The sequence below is a fragment of the Girardinichthys multiradiatus genome, chromosome 9, assembly GCF_021462225.1.
Source record: "Girardinichthys multiradiatus isolate DD_20200921_A chromosome 9, DD_fGirMul_XY1, whole genome shotgun sequence".
NCBI lineage: Eukaryota > Metazoa > Chordata > Actinopteri > Cyprinodontiformes > Goodeidae > Girardinichthys > Girardinichthys multiradiatus.
The window spans coordinates 39905288-39921757 of record NC_061802.1 but is presented as its reverse complement, the minus strand read 5'-3'; the positions used below and the strand labels follow the sequence as shown (position 1 = coordinate 39921757).

Sequence of the window (16470 nt, the reverse complement as noted above, 5' to 3'; positions counted from 1 at the left end):
TGTAGACATCATAAAGGCATTAAAGGCATCTACAGATGTTTCATCAGTTTCTTTCCTTGGTTTAATGCGCCATATTGTTGCTCTTGAGGAATGCTTCAAAAACACCTGTTTGGAACATTCCACAGGTAAACTGGTTACTAGGAAACAGGTGATGATTGTCAGGTGTCATGATTGGGTAGAAAAGGAGCTGAAAGGCTCAATCGTTTTATAAGCAACATTGTGGCTTCATAGTAAAAGAGTACTACACTGGCCTGCCTGGGGTCTATTTCAGAAAGCAGGGTTAGACAGACTAGCCTGAGTGTGTGAAAAACTGCTGATCTGCTGGGATTTTCAAGCAAAACCATGTCTTGGGTTTATAGAAAATGGTGTAGAAGAGAGAAATTACATAGCAGCAGCTGTGTGGACGAGAATGCACTATTGATGTCAGAGGTCAGAGAAGAGTGGTTGACTGGTTTGTGATGATAGAAAGTTCACAGTAGTTTAAAAGAACCCTCAATACAACCAAGGTATGCAGAAATCCTTATATGTGTATTTCTTCCATAGAAATCCCATCTCTGAACACACAACATGCTGACCTTGTCACAGATTGGCTACAACAGCAGATGTCACTCCTATCAACAAGGGATGACACAATCATCTGTTCTAATGATTACCATGATCACATTTTATTTTGGTTAATTATACCATTTTAAAAGAAAATTAGCAATAAAATCAAACATGGCAACCGTAACAATAACAATAAAATAAGAACGCAGAGTCTCAAGCGTTCAGTAAAATTGAGATATTTCAACTACCAAATAGCACAAAGTGGTAAATTTAGCTATATTATGGACTTTTTGGCTCTTCAGGCTTTTTTATTTATTAATTTTTTTTTACCATGTCCTGTCCGGCAGAGTAGCTCTCAGAATTGTTGTCTGAGTGCCAAGAAAAAGCCCAACAGATTTGCTTTCACAAGTGGTGCATTACAGCTAACGCTTTAATGCTCTGCTTGATATTTATAAAATAAACTTTATTAAAAACTGCAATAGGATTATTTAAATTGTTACGGAGACAGAAACGAAAAAATAAGAAGCACGAAAGAGAGAGAGGTGGGGCAAAAAGGAAAAAGGAAAAGAAAAAAATGGAGGAGAGAAAGAAGGATGAAGAGATTACAAGATATCATCTTGCTTGCTTCTACACCTGCAGAAACATATATAATAACAGCGTCGTTACCAAAAATGGCACGGTACTTATGAATGCAAGATGCATGTAGTGGTAACTGCAGCTCAACCTAAACACCTGTGGGTTTGAGTGTGATTGCGTTTGTGTATACATGGTTTCTCCATAAAAATATGTAATAGCGAGTGTGAGGAGCCACAGACCTGCCTCCCTGGACCAGGGACAGATACGGAGGAGATCCGAGCCATAGACATCCAAAGGCCCCCCAGAGAATAGGAACCCCAGGAAAAACCTTCTAACACTGAGAACCACAAGTACACCAGCGGGCAGAGACACCAACCACCGGCAGGTAGTGTGGCGGGGAGGGAATAGGCCCCACATTTGGTGGGGGGCCTAAACTGATTCAAGAGAAGGAGCAGTACAAGACCCAACCTGACACAAAAAACAGGCACACACAGTCGCAATCACACATGCACACCCTGTCGCCTACACATGAAAACACTCACACCTACGCACCCAACGTAAAGACAAACAACAATGGACATCGCACACTCACTCACACTCCCCATACATACTCTATACTCCCAGGTCCAGGTGCTGATACCCCAAAGGGGCAACCAGCCCCCAGACCCAGGAGGTGGTCCCCTTCCCTCCCCCCCAGCACCAGCCCAGACTAATGCCGGCACCGCCTGAACCAGAGCAATCCCAGCCCACACCCGACCCCCAACGCCCATCCCCATCTGGAGAGGAGGCCATGAATAAAAAAGGGTCCATCTGGTCCAAATGAGCTTGCCAATCAGAGCCGCCACAGGATGAAATAGTCCCTACTCTTCAGGCTTTTTAAAGATTGTATTGTTTCACTACATGCATATGGAATCAACACATGTCATTCTCTGCCACCAGCAACCCAACATCTAATTGTAAGTAAGGAAACGTTTAACTTTCATGGTTCAGTTTGAGACTGCATGGTGACGCGAAGTGTAAACCCAGCGGCGGCAATACTGCTACTCTGAGGAAGCACCTGGTTAAGCACAAGATTTGAACCATGCACAATTTTCAACAGTTTCAGATCTATGGCTACAACTCCTAAATTCGGCACCGTTAGCACGCCTGCATCCGTTAGCGACAACTGAGATGTTATGATACAAACAGCTGAATGTTGTTTTGTTATATTCGTTAAACGTTTTAATATTGAAAAATTAACATTTATTACCACATAAACACACGCAAAAGTACCGAAAACTGGTACCGTTAAGTACCAGTATTGATTCCCAGGTTAAGGTGTCGGTTCAAATGCGAACATCCCTAGTCCCAATAAGTGGTGACCAACGGTTACAGTGGACGGGCCGAGGGGGTTTTAAGTGTAATTAAAAGTTTGTCTTAGCTAAAATTATAGTTTGTGGCAAGACCCATCTCCTGGATATATGGATAGATCAAACTTGGCAACAACTTTCTCAAATTAAAAACCCGGATTTTTCATAACCCAAACCATCTAAGAAAATTATGTTTAAAATAAATAGTTTAGGTAGAAACTTACCATGTTAACTTCTGAGACCATGTCTATACTAGCCACATCAATACTCATGCCAACAGCAACCGGTTTACCTAAAATAAAGTACAACAAATTAAAATAAAATAGGTTAACAGGTAGTTTATCAGTCCTAAATCAATGATAGGAACGGTTGGAGAAATACTGAAGTGAATAAGCTTGTGCCATACCTCCAAAGTCTGGCCGGAGACGAATATCATATCCCTTTAACAGTTTGTCCACAGTCTCTTTGACAAAAGACATGTTCCCAGGTCCATTGATGCTGAAGAAGAGAGGACAATGAAGGCTGTTAGTCCTGTGGAGAACAGATATCTAGACCCCCAGTGACACACTCACCTCTTGGCGCAGCACATCACTGCCACGACCAGCGGCAGTGAAACAATGCCCAGCAGTCCTGTTCTCTGGGTTCCCCACATTCCTTGTAAACTCTTTCAGTGTAAGGGTCTGTTTAATGACCAAAATGCGAGTGTAGCTTCAGCTACGTAAGATGTAAGTTGTTCCACATTACTTCCGCCTCTGTCTCAGTCTGTGTTCCCAGCCTTCAGGAGGCACTGGCGCGGATGGTCCATCCCTGTGAGACGACGGCGGAGCCGCACAGTGTCCGCCCCGCACTCCCATCCGCCGGGTGGACACTGCTTCCAGCACTTTTAGCTCTAACAAGTTTATCTAATGTTCACCGTTACCGTAATTAGTGCTCTATTTACTTTTGTTCTTGATCAAAAAAAAAAAAAAAAAAAGTCCGAAAGGGAAAGCAAATAATGCTGAGAGGAGTTTCCAGAGTTGGCAAAATGATGTAAGGGACATATCTAATTATTAGGGCACGTGACCTCACAAATATACAGCCTCAGTTTGTTTACGGTGTGGATCAGAGATAACGACGCAGTTTATAATGCTGAGATGCTCAAAACAGCGGTGGCGAAAGATACCTTTTCAACAGTATCACCATGTGCATCTAGTTTTAATACTGTTTGCAAAAAGTATTTATACCCTGTGGACCTTTTCACACGTTGCCCCATTACAACCACAGACTTCATTGGGATTGTACAGTATGGACAGAGAAATAGTTTTCAATCAATTTTACACAATAGACGAGTTGTATAACTTTTTATGTGCACTCTTGGTGAAATAAAATAATGTCATATGTTAAAACTACAACATAAATATTACAGTGCCATTTATACAATCAAGAAAACTCCCTGCCAAAGATGTGAAAATGTAATATTTGTGTGTTCTTTATTTGTCTTGGTGCTACTGACTGTACGGGTTTGAAGTCTGCATTACTGATAGGTACTGATGCTAAATAGCATAACACAGTGATTTCACTGTGATCATGTTTATGTTAACATCAAAGTACTGTCAGTACATGATGTACTTAATTAGCATTGGATCCATTTCCAAACCTTCTCACTCTGCAGGCTATATATGCATACATTTGAGCAAAAAAAAAATTGCTTTGCTTAGTAATGATGCTGACTGAAACTTTAGGATGTTATTGTTGTCAGACAGAAACTGCCTTCTTCACTGTTTTGCTAAAGTCACTACTTACCATGTCATCAACTGCTCTCTCTTTGCCCTGCCTGCCTTTACTCTGTCTCTCTTCTTTCTCTAATTCAATTTGCTGTTTAACGTCTGTCGCTGCAGAAGTCAAAGCTACAGATAAAAGTGTAATTTTTTGTCCAACTTTTCTGCATGGCCTTTGGCTTTCCATTTTGCGTCGTCCATCTTCAGGCGTATTTATGCTTTCCCTTAGCAGCTGACACAGTTAATCCAACACTAGAGTCCTCTAGGTATTAATACCTTCGTTTGAGACGCAGTTGAAGCGCTGCAGTTGTATTTTAGTAGACAGCCCTCCAGATCAAATTTGTCTGTATTCAACAACTGGTAGCAGAAGAAGAATCTAAATGAAATTGCATTCCTAATACAACTGTAAATACAAAGCTGTGCCTCATTAGCTTAACTTCTTAGCTATTTTAAAAGTCTATCAAATATTTATCTAAAATTTGTCGCTCTGTGTTTATATTGAACTGTGCATATTAGCGATGGCAAGATGAACTTTCGTGAAGCACTGAAGCCATCCAATAGTTCGACTCATGAGTCAAATCTTCATGTTGCTTTCTTTGCTCTACTGTGCCATTAACTGGACTATAAATGTAAAACAGGAAGAGCAATTCTACTAACATGACTTTGGTTTAAAAAGCTTTAAATTGAACAAATTATGAATGTGGTCTGAATATGTGGCTATGAACATATTTACTATTAAGGCTATGCAGTGCCTTGCAAAAGAATTTGTACCTCTGGAACATTTTTTCACATTTTGTTACAATCATGAGCTGTATTTTATTTTATCTGCAATTATAGGCCAACACAAAATACCACATAGCGGTAAAGTGGAACCAAAGTATGCATTATTTTAAACATTTGTTTTACACAAAAAACTGCATATATGGTGTGGTTGTAACATGACAAATTGCTAATGTGGAGCTCAAGCTTCAGTGAGTCCCAGCATGTTTATTTAGTTAGTTTGTCAGTTATTTTGTTTTTACACTGACGTCATTTATTTTTTTCCTTGGTAACAAATCTTTTCAAGACTTTTTGTTTGGTGTGCCATCCAAATTTCAATAAGAAATCATATAATTAGTAAGAAAAAGGTTACTGTAGAGCCATATATAGAACAAATTTAGCAAAATCATCCCCTCGCCTTTTAAAGTATACAGGTCCTTCTCAAAATATTAGCATATTGTGATAAAGTTCATTATTTTCCATAATGTCATGATGAAAATTTAACATTCATATATTTTAGATTCATTGCACACTAACTGAAATATTTCAGGTCTTTTATTGTCTTAATACGGATGATTTTGGCATACAGCTCATGAAAACCCAAAATTCCTATCTCACAAAATTAGCATATCATTAAAAGGGTCTCTAAACGAGTTATGAACCTAATCATCTGAATCAACGAGTTAACTCTAAACACCTGCAAAAGATTCCTGAGGCCTTTAAAACTCCCAGCCTGGTTCATCACTCAAAACCCCAATCATGGGTAAGACTGCCAACCTGACTGCTGTCCAGAAGACCACTATTGACACCCTCAAGCAAGAGGGTAAGACACAGAAAGAAATTTCTGAACGAATAGGCTGTTCCCAGAGTGCTGTATCAAGGCACCTCAGTGGGAAGGAAAAAGTGTGGCAGAAAACGCTGCACAACGAGAAGAGGTGACCGGGTCCTGAGGAATATTGTGGAGAAGGGCCGATTCCAGACCTTGGGGGACCTGCGGAAGCAGTGGACTGAGTCTGGAGTAGAAACATCCAGAGCCACCGTGCACAGGCGTGTGCAGGAAATGGGCTACAGGTGCCGCATTCCCCAGGTCAAGCCACTTTTGAACCAGAAACAGCGGCAGAAGCGCCTGACCTGGGCTACAGAGAAGCAGCACTGGACTGTTGCTCAGTGGTCCAAAGTACTTTTTTCGGATGAAAGCAAATTCTGCATGTCATTCGGAAATCAAGGTGCCAGAGTCTGGAGGAAGACTGGGGAGAAGGAAATGCCAAAATGCCAGAAGTCCAGTGTCAAGTACCCACAGTCAGTGATGGTCTGGGGTGCCGTGTCAGCTGCTGGTGTTGGTCCACTGTGTTTTATCAAGGGCAGGGTCAATGCAGCTAGCTATCAGGAGATTTTGGAGCACTTCATGCTTCCATCTGCTGAAAAGCTTTATGGAGATGAAGATTTCATTTTTCAGCACAACTTGGCACCTGCTCACAGTGCCAAAACCACTGGTAAATGGTTTACTGACCATGGTATCACTGTGCTCAATTGGCCTGCCAACTCTCCTGACCTGAACCCCATAGAGAATCTGTGGGATATTGTGAAGAGAACGTTGAGAGACTCAAGACCCAACACTCTGGATGAGCTAAAGGCCGCTATCGAAGCATCCTGGGCCTCCATAAGACCTCAGCAGTGCCACAGGCTGATTGCCTCCATGCCACGCCGCATTGAAGCAGTCATTTCTGCAAAAGGATTCCCAACCAAGTATTGAGTGCATAACTGTACATGATTATTTGAAGGTTGATGTTTTTTGTATTAAAAACACTTTTTTTTTATTGGTCGGATGAAATATGCTAATTTTGTGAGATAGGAATTTTGGGTTTTCATGAGCTGTATGCCAAAATCATCCGTATGAAGACAATAAATGACCTGAAATATTTCAGTTAGTGTGCAATGAATCTAAAATATATGAATGTTAAATTTTCATCATTACATTATGGAAAATAATGAACTTTATCACAATATGCTAATATTTTGAGAAGGACCTGTACTGTGACTCTGCCTGCCATCTACCTGTCTAAATTTGCAGTGTCTTTTCTTATTTTCTAAATTATTAACTATCTATTAGAATACAACAGAAACAAAATTAACAGCTTAGTGATTACAGTTTCGGAGGATTTCCTGAGAATGTTTTTAACCTCTTGTCAATTTGCTAATGCACTTGTTGAGAGAGTGGTTCAATAATGCTGGAGGGAACTGGAATGTACTGGACAATCAAAAACAAATACTTGCATTTGCACAAGGGATCAACACAAGTTTTTTTCCTCAACAGCTTCAGTAAACATTTGGTAAAAGCATCCTATGGTTGCATCCCTTCAGCCATCAGTGTTGAGATTAGTTTTCTTACCTTGTATCGTAAATGGCGTACAGCTTTTTATTCCCATTCACAGCGTTCCTGCGAAAACAGAAGAGCAAGCATCATTTCCTGTTGTTGCAGAGCTGAATTTCACTGTCTCTGATTTGTACTAAAGTTACCTTTGTTTTAAAGATTTGTAATCAAGTTGGCTTTTAGTGCTCACTGTCAAAGATCACTATGGCATTCCTGATGAGTCTAAATTCATACACATCTTGTGCTACCTCTGTTTGTGGTGTGATATTTTGGCATATTGTAACAGATTTAGCAGGAAGGGATTTGATCCTAATTTTTGGAAGAAAAGCAGAGCGATGAAGTAGATTCTGTGTGACATATTTTGCAAACTAGACCACCAACAACAAAGCAGCAGCTTTCCACTGTGTGTCCTACTTAGGCCAAGAGAAAACAGAGGAAAGTGTATGTCAGAAGCCAGCATTCTCTGGATTTATATTTATTAAATGTTTTGTTTGACTGCAATGAAAATTCCCAGAATATTCATCCTTATGTAATTTAAGAAAATGTATGCTTTTGAAAAGCATAAATTAAATTTCAGATGGTTTACACCAGTTTCCTTCTTTTCCATGTACTTACTCTGCAACAACAAATTTGAAAACATATTAAACATCTGAATCTAAACCAATGCAGCAGCCGATTTAATTGTAGTCCCAATATCTCATGAAATGATTAAAGTCCATGAATATTTTTTAATTACTTTTTGGATGGATGATTAGGGTACAATAGTCCTCCAATTTGAAATGGGTTTAAAAAGGTGATCTGTTGCAACAGAATGACTGTACAAGGAACAGCAGGATATTTTCTTTAAATAGGTGCTACAGCATAAATTCTCATAGCATGACATTTGAAACAATAGAATTCTGTTGTAACAAACACCACCAGGAGGTGCATTCTTGGACCTGTGATAAGTATTTCATTTATGATTACCATTGGGACAGTTTCCAGTATCAAGCTACTAATGTTCCAAAACATTATAATTTCAAAATCGCAAACAAATATTCCCACATACCTTTCCTACCTTTTAAAGTTTCAAAATCACTCATGAAAAAACAATATAAGTCCATGAATATTTTCCAACTTAAAAATTGATGAGTTAAAAAAATATTTTGATCGATGACCTTTTCTATTTTATGCTATACTGAATTTGTACATTCAAAGAGCACCCAGAACTCATCCCTAATAGTATCATTATGCTTGGTTCTCTCCCTGCTTTTCAATTGATACTTTTCTCATTTAAATTCATTTTTAATCTCAATCTCATGATACGTCACCTATTTTTGCTGTCCAGTTTGGTATAAACGGGTCTAAAGTCTAGACGGTCCTATAGTCTAAGAACTGTTAAAGGATTAAATTACTTACAATTCATCTCACATGTGTTAAAATCAAGCTCTTTCACACCAGAACTTGATCATCCATGTCTTTAAGGACATTTCTTTGTGTACTAGTGGGCAGCGATGTTAGAACTCTGTTCCCACAAAGAAGAATGAAATTGTCTAAAATGTATTGGCATGCTACAGGATTAAGAGCTCCTTTCACTTGAACTAAGGGTCCGAGTCCAACTGCTGAAACCCCACCATAATTCCCTTTGCAACAAACTTTATACTCAGTACAAAGCAGTCAGGCAGATGCTGTTCTTCTGATCAAATGCCAAACTCAGATGTGTCCACTGTTGCCAGACAGAGGCATGATTTGTAACTCCAGAAAAGACTGAATGGCCATCAACCACAACAGTAAATGTAATTAAAATAGATGCTAGACAATTTGATGTATTCTGAAAACAACATTTAGAACACTAGAATATTGTTGACAAAAACAAGACCATCATGACTTGTGGAAGACCTCCTGTCTTGTTCCAGTACCAAAGAAAACTCACTGACATCCCACATCATGAAGGGTCTAGAGAGAATTCTGTTGGCCCACCCGAGTAAGCTAACAAGCAACATTCAGGACCCCTTCAGTTTGCTTATCGCTGTGGAGTTGGAGTTGAAGATGCCATCATACACCTGCTTCAACAAACCCACTGTCATCTGGACAAAGCCAGCAGCACTGTGAGGATCATGTTCTTTGATTTCTCCAGTCCATTTAAAACAATTCAGCCTGATTTGCTTTGTCAGAAACTCCAGAAGACTCAGGTGGAGGCCTCAATAATCTCCTGGATCAAAGACTACCTGACAAACAGACCAGTTTGTGAGACTGAAGGGTTATGAGTCTAACCAGGTAGTCAGCAGCACAGGAGCACCACAGGGGACTGTACTCTCACCATTCCTCTTCACTCTACACCTCAGACTTCCAGTACAAGACAGACTCCTGTCATCTGCAGAAATACTCGGATGATTCTGCAGTTGTGGGGTGGATCAGAGATGGACAAGAAGCTGAGTACAGGAAGGTGGTGGACCGCTTTGTGGCATGGTGTAGAAACAATCATCTTATTTTGAATGTGAACAAAACAAGGAGATGATTGTAGATTTTAAGAGAAACAGATCAAACCCTATTTCCATCATGGGAGAAGAAGTGGAGGTGGCAGAGGAGTATAAATACCTCAGTGTTCACCTGGACAACAGACTAGAGTGGAGATGCAATTGTGAAGCTGTCTAGAAGAAGGGACAGAGAAGACTGCTACTTCTTGAGGAAGCTTAGGTCCTTTGGTGTTTGCAGCAAGATGCTGCATATCTTCTATAAGTCTTGTGGAAAGTGTGATCTCTTCTACCATCATCTGCTGGGGAAGCAGCATCAGACCCAAGGACTTAAAAAGCTCAACAAGCTGATAAAGAAGGCTGGCTCTGTTCTGGGGACTCCTCTGGAACCTCTGGAGATCATTGTGGAAAGAAGGACCCTTCATAAAATGAAGAACATTATGGAGAACCCTGAGCATCCTCTTCATGAGACTGTCCTACAACAACAGAGTTTCTTCAGTCAGATGCTTCTTCAGATCTGCTGTAAGACAGACCGGAGATCCTTCCTTTGTATTAGATTTTGTGCTTGGCATTGAAGAATATTTTAATATAATATCAAGTTAACTCAGTGTTACCAAAGGTGTTCCTCAGGAGTGTAATCTTGGACCGCTCTTAATTATTATATATTCAAATATAACATTGAGGTACTGAAATGTCTCTTGTCTACATTTATGCCATGTGGATGTTAGGTATTGTTCTGTAACCACACCTAAAGATGCTCTTTATCAATTTATGGAATTTTAATTATTTTTAATGTTCAGTGCTTGAATACCAACAAATGGACATGAATGTTCCATAAATCACACTTTTTCAGCCCCGTTTACCTTTCAAGAATCTAACACATTGTTAATGACTCAATACTAATACTGTTGCATATAAATCAGAGGGTTGCTATTTTACACTTTTTAACACCCAAGCAAAAAAAAAAAAAGCAGTTATTACAGCACTGGCATGCATTATAGAAACTGAGGCAAAAGACATAGTGTCTTGCAAAAGTATTCCTACCTCAGAATGCATTTATTAACAATTTGTTACATTACAATGACAAATCTCAATATGTTTTATGTCACGGACCAACACAAAGTAGTACATTGTGTGATAAAATGAATATAACAAATTTGAAAGTGTGTATGTATTCAAACACTGAGTCAATTTGTAGAAACATCTTTCACTACAATTACAGCCACAACATGTCTGAAGATTTTTTTTAATGGTGAAAGAGTAAAGGAGGCAAATTTCTATTTGTAAAAACAATTGGAAACTTTGTATTATTTTTCTTTTATTTCGCATGTATCATATGTTTTGTGTTCTATCACAATTCCATTTAAATATATTGTTTGGTGCATATGTCATATGAAAAAGTATGAATACTTTTGCAAGGCACTTTAATTGCACTCTTTAGGACCTGCTCAGATTGAATTGTCTGCTTTGCCCTCCCGTTTACTGTTATGTTTGTCAAACTAAGAGAGGATATAGAAGGCTCTGTCAAAGCCATGCCAATAAAAGCGCTTCTAGTCAAGGAACACAAAGGTGACTCCAAAGGAAATCTTACATTTCAGCCAGCTCCTTTATAAGTTTTAGTAAGCCTCCATGAATCTTTTTTCTCTGAATCCTCTCTCCCTGTCAGCCTCTCTCCACCCCTCCTCCTCTCTCTTCTCACACATCCTCCTGCTGTTCTCTCTCGCCCAGATTTGCTCAGTGCGCAGTGGATTCCGGATCTTACTAGGTCTGCTCCTGCTGAACACACTGTTGGATTCAGTGCACAGCTCCTCGGAGACCAACAAAAGGATGGTCAGTCAGCACAGCGGTATAGGGGGAAACCCTTATTCGTTTTCGTCGCCTACTTTTTAATCGCTCCGGGGAGAGATGTAGATTCACACCTCGCTGACATTGAAACCAGTCTTTGTTTTATGGAGAGTAGATGAGCCGACAAGCGCAGTCTGCGTGTGGGAAAGCAGCAGAGAAGTTTGATCCTCTGCCGTGCTGAGATTTGGCAAACTGCGGCACAGCAGCAGAGCGCTGTGGTGTTTTCAGCCAGCAGAGTGGGAGAAGTAGTGGGACGTGTAGGCATTGGAGGAGAAGCTACTGCATCGGTTAGACTTGCATATGAGAGCAAGGGTGGAGGTATCCATGCTTTCCGCCGTGATCGTGAGGGATTTTCATTGTCGGCTAGTTGGGGATCTGTATAGGATCGTGGACAATGGGGCCGCAAATGAGGTTGCATGTTCTCCCAGCTTAGCAGAGGGGCTGCTGCTGTGATGCAGGACGTAGACATTCAGGATTGATGGTATTTTCTTTCGTTAAACCCTTAGCAGAAACCAACCAACGAGCCTGGAAGTCAGGTTCTTACAGAAAGCGGGTGGGCTGCATGAGGGGGATCCAAAATAGAAGGGATGCTCAGTTGTAAGGAAGAATTTAGCATTTTGCAAGATATGTTTTTTTTATGCGATGAGTCGTTAAAAACTTTACGATTATCTAGTTCTGCAGAGAGGGGGCTGCATTTGGACACCTGGACATACCTAATCTGGAGATTTTAGCGCATGTTTATTCTTTTTTTTTCCCTACTCCCGGCTGCACCGCTTTACACGATTACACAAAACACGAACCCATGTATAATTTAAATAGCGTATTTATTTTTTACCTAATTGAAATCTGACAGAACCTTTTACATGAATGTCAAATATAATCAATTCCATCCATTCAAGAGCATTTATTTGCAGATGAATATTGAACAGCGCTGGTGAAATCCACAGTTACTGTATCTTAAAGTATGTATGTAAACTGCAAGTATGTGGTGATTTTGACATGGTCAGTATGACTCTCTGCCTAGAGCGGCAGGGACTGGGGGCAGCCACTACTAAATATGTCAGTTGTGACCAATAGGTTTTCTGAGGCAAATTTGCATGATCCTATAATGTGGAGTAGGCACCCCCTTGGGGTCTGTACAGAGTAGACGCTGTAAGAAAATGTTGCTAAAGTTGGTGTCTGTTTCACACATTGTACATCAGTGCCAAATTAAAGGCTAGTTCTGTGTTTTTACGAAGTCTCAAATTTATCCACACGTTTCTGCTTCAGAATCTTACCTATATGGTCTGCTCTGACCTCACCTTTTTTTTTTTGATTTACAGTAAGAGAGAATCAGAAACACAAAACACAGTTTGATTTTTCACTCTATTTGTGACAGAAGGGGATTCCTAATTTTCTGAAAAACAATGTTTAAATCAACCGATCCATCTATCTAGATCAGTTAACATCAGATCTGCTGTTTTTTTGTTTTTGTTTATGACCAGTTCCAGAATCAATTTTATTTTTCCAAAATGGTCTTCATCAGGGGAGTGAGTGTGTGGTTTGGTTAAATGTGGTGTGGAAAAAGGAGGGGCTTTGGTGCCATTCATGCAGGAACCTTCACTATGTGTGTGTGTGTGTGTGTTTCAGGAATGGGCGATGGGATGTGCTACAGCTTTGCAATGATACGTCTAGGCTTCTGTGTCTTGCTTGTGAGCATCACCTGCCGGCTCAGGTGAGGAACTGAGTTCTGGCATATTTGGTTGTTGCAGAGGCACAGTTAAAGAAAAAGTTGTCTTTCATCCAGCCTCTCACAGGATGTAGCTGGAACTCCCAAACAGACAGAATTAAACGACAACATCACCATCTTTACCCGCATCCTGGATGGACTGCTTGATGGTTATGACAACAGACTCCGGCCCGGTCTGGGAGGTAAGCCCAGTGGATAAATCAACCTTTGTGACTAGTATGCACAACAATTACTGCAGGGCTCAGTGAAGCCGCCCCTTTAGTGAAGGGCGAGTATGTTTTATAAAAGGCTGCTGTACTACAGTTTGCTCTATGCAGCAGATCTGTGCTCATCTCCAACAACGCGAAGGCTTATTTATTTATTTTTATTTATTTATTTATTTGGTTGGGACAGTGCACAATAATGAACAATCATATACAAATTGTACACAAATGGTAAATGTGCAAGATTGTAGCAAAACTGCTAATCTTTAATCTGATCTATAGTCCCAAGACAGACACAACAAATACATATAAAACCTGCATGAGATGTAGACACAAGCTGAACTGATCAGACTGTCTCTAAATGAGATATAATGTCAATGTAAATACACTCTGAAGCTGTTGTGACTTTGCCAAAGTTTTTTTTAAATTATTGTTTATTGGAATCAGAATTAGCCAATTTTTCCTTGATTGGCTCTGATCTGTGATTGGCATGGTCAATGAATGAAATTTTATTCCCATATTCATTAAATACATCAAACTAATAACTTTAACCATTTTCTGTCTATAAAAGCATAATCGCACTTAATTAACTTTGATGCACCTTTTTTAGTTTAATGAAAATCTGTTAAAGATATCAACAAAGAAGCTTCATAAGCATAATCTTGTTATTTAAAAAACACTGCTGAACATGTTACTTTTGTGTGTTGAAGTCCTTGGAAAAACGCCCAGAATCGGTCGAATTCTGCTAATAAACAATGTGAATAAACATTACCATAAAGTGTGCTTTTATTGCATCCACTAGGTGTCATCAAAGTCAGAAGGAAATTAAATAAATGTGATATTGTAAAGCAGTTTTTTTATTGAGTTGAACAAAGTGCTGTTCAGATAAAATGCTTTAAAGGATAGAAAAAAGAAGACACATAAAATCTACTTTACTTTATTTTTATTTATTAATTTTTTTAAGTTAAGTAAAAACCTATAAGAAAATAAAATTATTATATCCCAGTTTCTGATTAGAAGCAGATAGATTAAATAATTAAGTTTGATCATGTTCTACGTGTTCTAACAGAGAAGGTGACGGAGATCAAAACCAACATCTTTGTCACAAGTTTTGGTCCAGTCTCTGACACTGAAATGGTAAGGTTTTTTAGATGAGCTTTTTTTATAAGTCCTTCACAAAATGATTCATGTTAAAAGTTGTTTTTATGTTATGTAAATTATGTCCTAAATCTGCTTAATCAGATGTGAGATTACATTATTTACATCCACTGGAAATTCAATTTTGATGCAGTTAAAGTGTCGTTCTGCAGGAATACACTATTGACGTATTCTTCCGTCAAAGCTGGAAAGACGAGAGGCTTTGCTTTAAAGGCCCGATGGAGATGCTGGCTCTGAATAACCTGCTGGCCAGCAATATCTGGACCCCCGACACCTTCTTCCTTAACGGGAAAAAGTCCATTGCACACAACATGACCACGCCCAACAAGTTGCTGCGGCTGAAAGACGACGGGACGCTCCTTTACACTATGAGGTGGGCTGTCAGGCAATAGTCCTGCACCAACATCAGGCTTTGCATTTCACAACACTGATTCATTAGAGCTGAGTAAAACATGTTGTGTAATCCAATTAGCAGCAGAGATATGACTAAAACCTCTACCCGGTTCTTCTTTGCATTGAGTGGTTTTTTGGAGCACTGCTGCACTGATACAGCCCACACACTCACGCTTGCTGACCCGACGTTGCACTGATGCATAATCACATGTGTCCTCATACTCTGAACTGGAGGTCAGGCAAATTTCAATTGTTTGCTTTGACCCTCCTCAATCTCTGTTTGTAGCTGTACCATAGTTACCTTTCTACGACAGCTATATTATTTCTTCTTCTTAGTCTTGCTCGTAAAACTCAGACACAGTCCAGAATGCAGTGCCTTGGAAAATAATTCCAAGGCACTGAACTTTTTAACATTTTGTCACATAATAGACACAAACATGCACACTACCAATTAAAAGTTTGGACACACTTTCTCATTCTGACTGGTAGTGTAACAATTTTTATTCAGCTTTATTTAATAGATCAGTCAAACAAGCACATTTTCTATAAAGGCCTCAGTGGTTAGTAAGAGAGAATTAGAGAACAAAAGGCATAATCAAGACCAAGGAACACAGATCTGGGATGAAGTTGTCAGAATGTTTTATATTCTAAACAGAACATTTTGGCTTGAATGCAACAAACAATTTGTGTGGGAAAACTAACAATGCACCCTCCCTGATGTGAAAAATGGTGGAGGCATCATCATGGTTTGGGGATGTTATCCTCACAGGGATGCTGGTCAGAGATGATAGGACAATAATTGGAGCTAAATACAGTAATGCCATGGATCCATAATATGTTTGAACATGCACTGCAGAAAGAGAAGCATGTTTGATGTGATGTTGTTATTTACATCCACTTGCATTTCAGCGTCGGCTCATCATCTTTTCAGAACCAGAAATCGTTTAAATCAAATATTAACCACTGGAGTATGAAAAAATGAAATTGGCTCTGTGTCAAAAATGACGACTGACTCACTTCCTTAAAAATACCTTCAGATTTTCAGTACAATTGCCAGTGCTGCAACCAAGAACAAATGAATTCACGATGGCCCATTAATGCATTTGTGTTCTGGGAATGAGGTTATTACAGAAACATTTTATGCATGCATTACTATCGTCTTCTATGCTGCTTCAGAGAGCAAATACTGTGGTCTGTAGCACTGTAACTGCTCCACCATGAAAATGTTTGTCTAAGGATACATAGACTCTCGTTTGATGCTGTGATACGCCTTATACTACACGACATGCGCCTGAGAAAATAAACAGGAATGGCTCTTTTTGTAATTGTAT

At 39.5% G+C, this 16470-nt stretch overlaps 2 protein-coding genes across 8 annotated transcripts in view; one reads left to right on the top strand and one right to left on the bottom strand.

The window, feature by feature from the left end:
• Positions 1 to 16470, bottom strand: part of gabrb3 (gamma-aminobutyric acid type A receptor subunit beta3) — a 76201-nt gene that overhangs the window by 35656 nt on the left and 24075 nt on the right. For 2 of the 4 annotated variants that reach the window (XM_047373981.1, XM_047373984.1), the window contains exons 2-4: positions 7377 to 7424; positions 2878 to 2969; positions 2696 to 2763 (exon numbers count right to left, since the gene is read on the bottom strand). In XM_047373981.1, coding sequence (XP_047229937.1) covers positions 2696 to 2763; positions 2878 to 2969; positions 7377 to 7424 — 208 coding nt within the window. Of the gene's footprint in view, positions 1 to 2695; positions 2764 to 2877; positions 2970 to 3043; positions 3347 to 7376; positions 7425 to 16470 lie in introns of those variants that run through there. The other 2 variants (XM_047373985.1, XM_047373983.1) reach the window with 2 other exon arrangements.
• The window catches only part of gabra5 (gamma-aminobutyric acid type A receptor subunit alpha5), a 47699-nt gene continuing 33254 nt past the window's right edge, over positions 2026 to 16470 (top strand). Inside the window, exons 1-6 of one of the 4 annotated variants that reach the window (XM_047373986.1) lie at positions 2027 to 2078; positions 11540 to 11641; positions 13286 to 13370; positions 13443 to 13567; positions 14658 to 14725; positions 14899 to 15119. In XM_047373986.1, coding sequence (XP_047229942.1) covers positions 2042 to 2078; positions 11540 to 11641; positions 13286 to 13370; positions 13443 to 13567; positions 14658 to 14725; positions 14899 to 15119 — 638 coding nt within the window. In that variant the 5' untranslated portion in view covers positions 2027 to 2041. Of the gene's footprint in view, positions 2079 to 11539; positions 11642 to 11763; positions 11975 to 12012; positions 12138 to 13285; positions 13371 to 13442; positions 13568 to 14657; positions 14726 to 14898; positions 15120 to 16470 lie in introns of those variants that run through there. The other 3 variants (XM_047373987.1, XM_047373988.1, XM_047373989.1) reach the window with 3 other exon arrangements.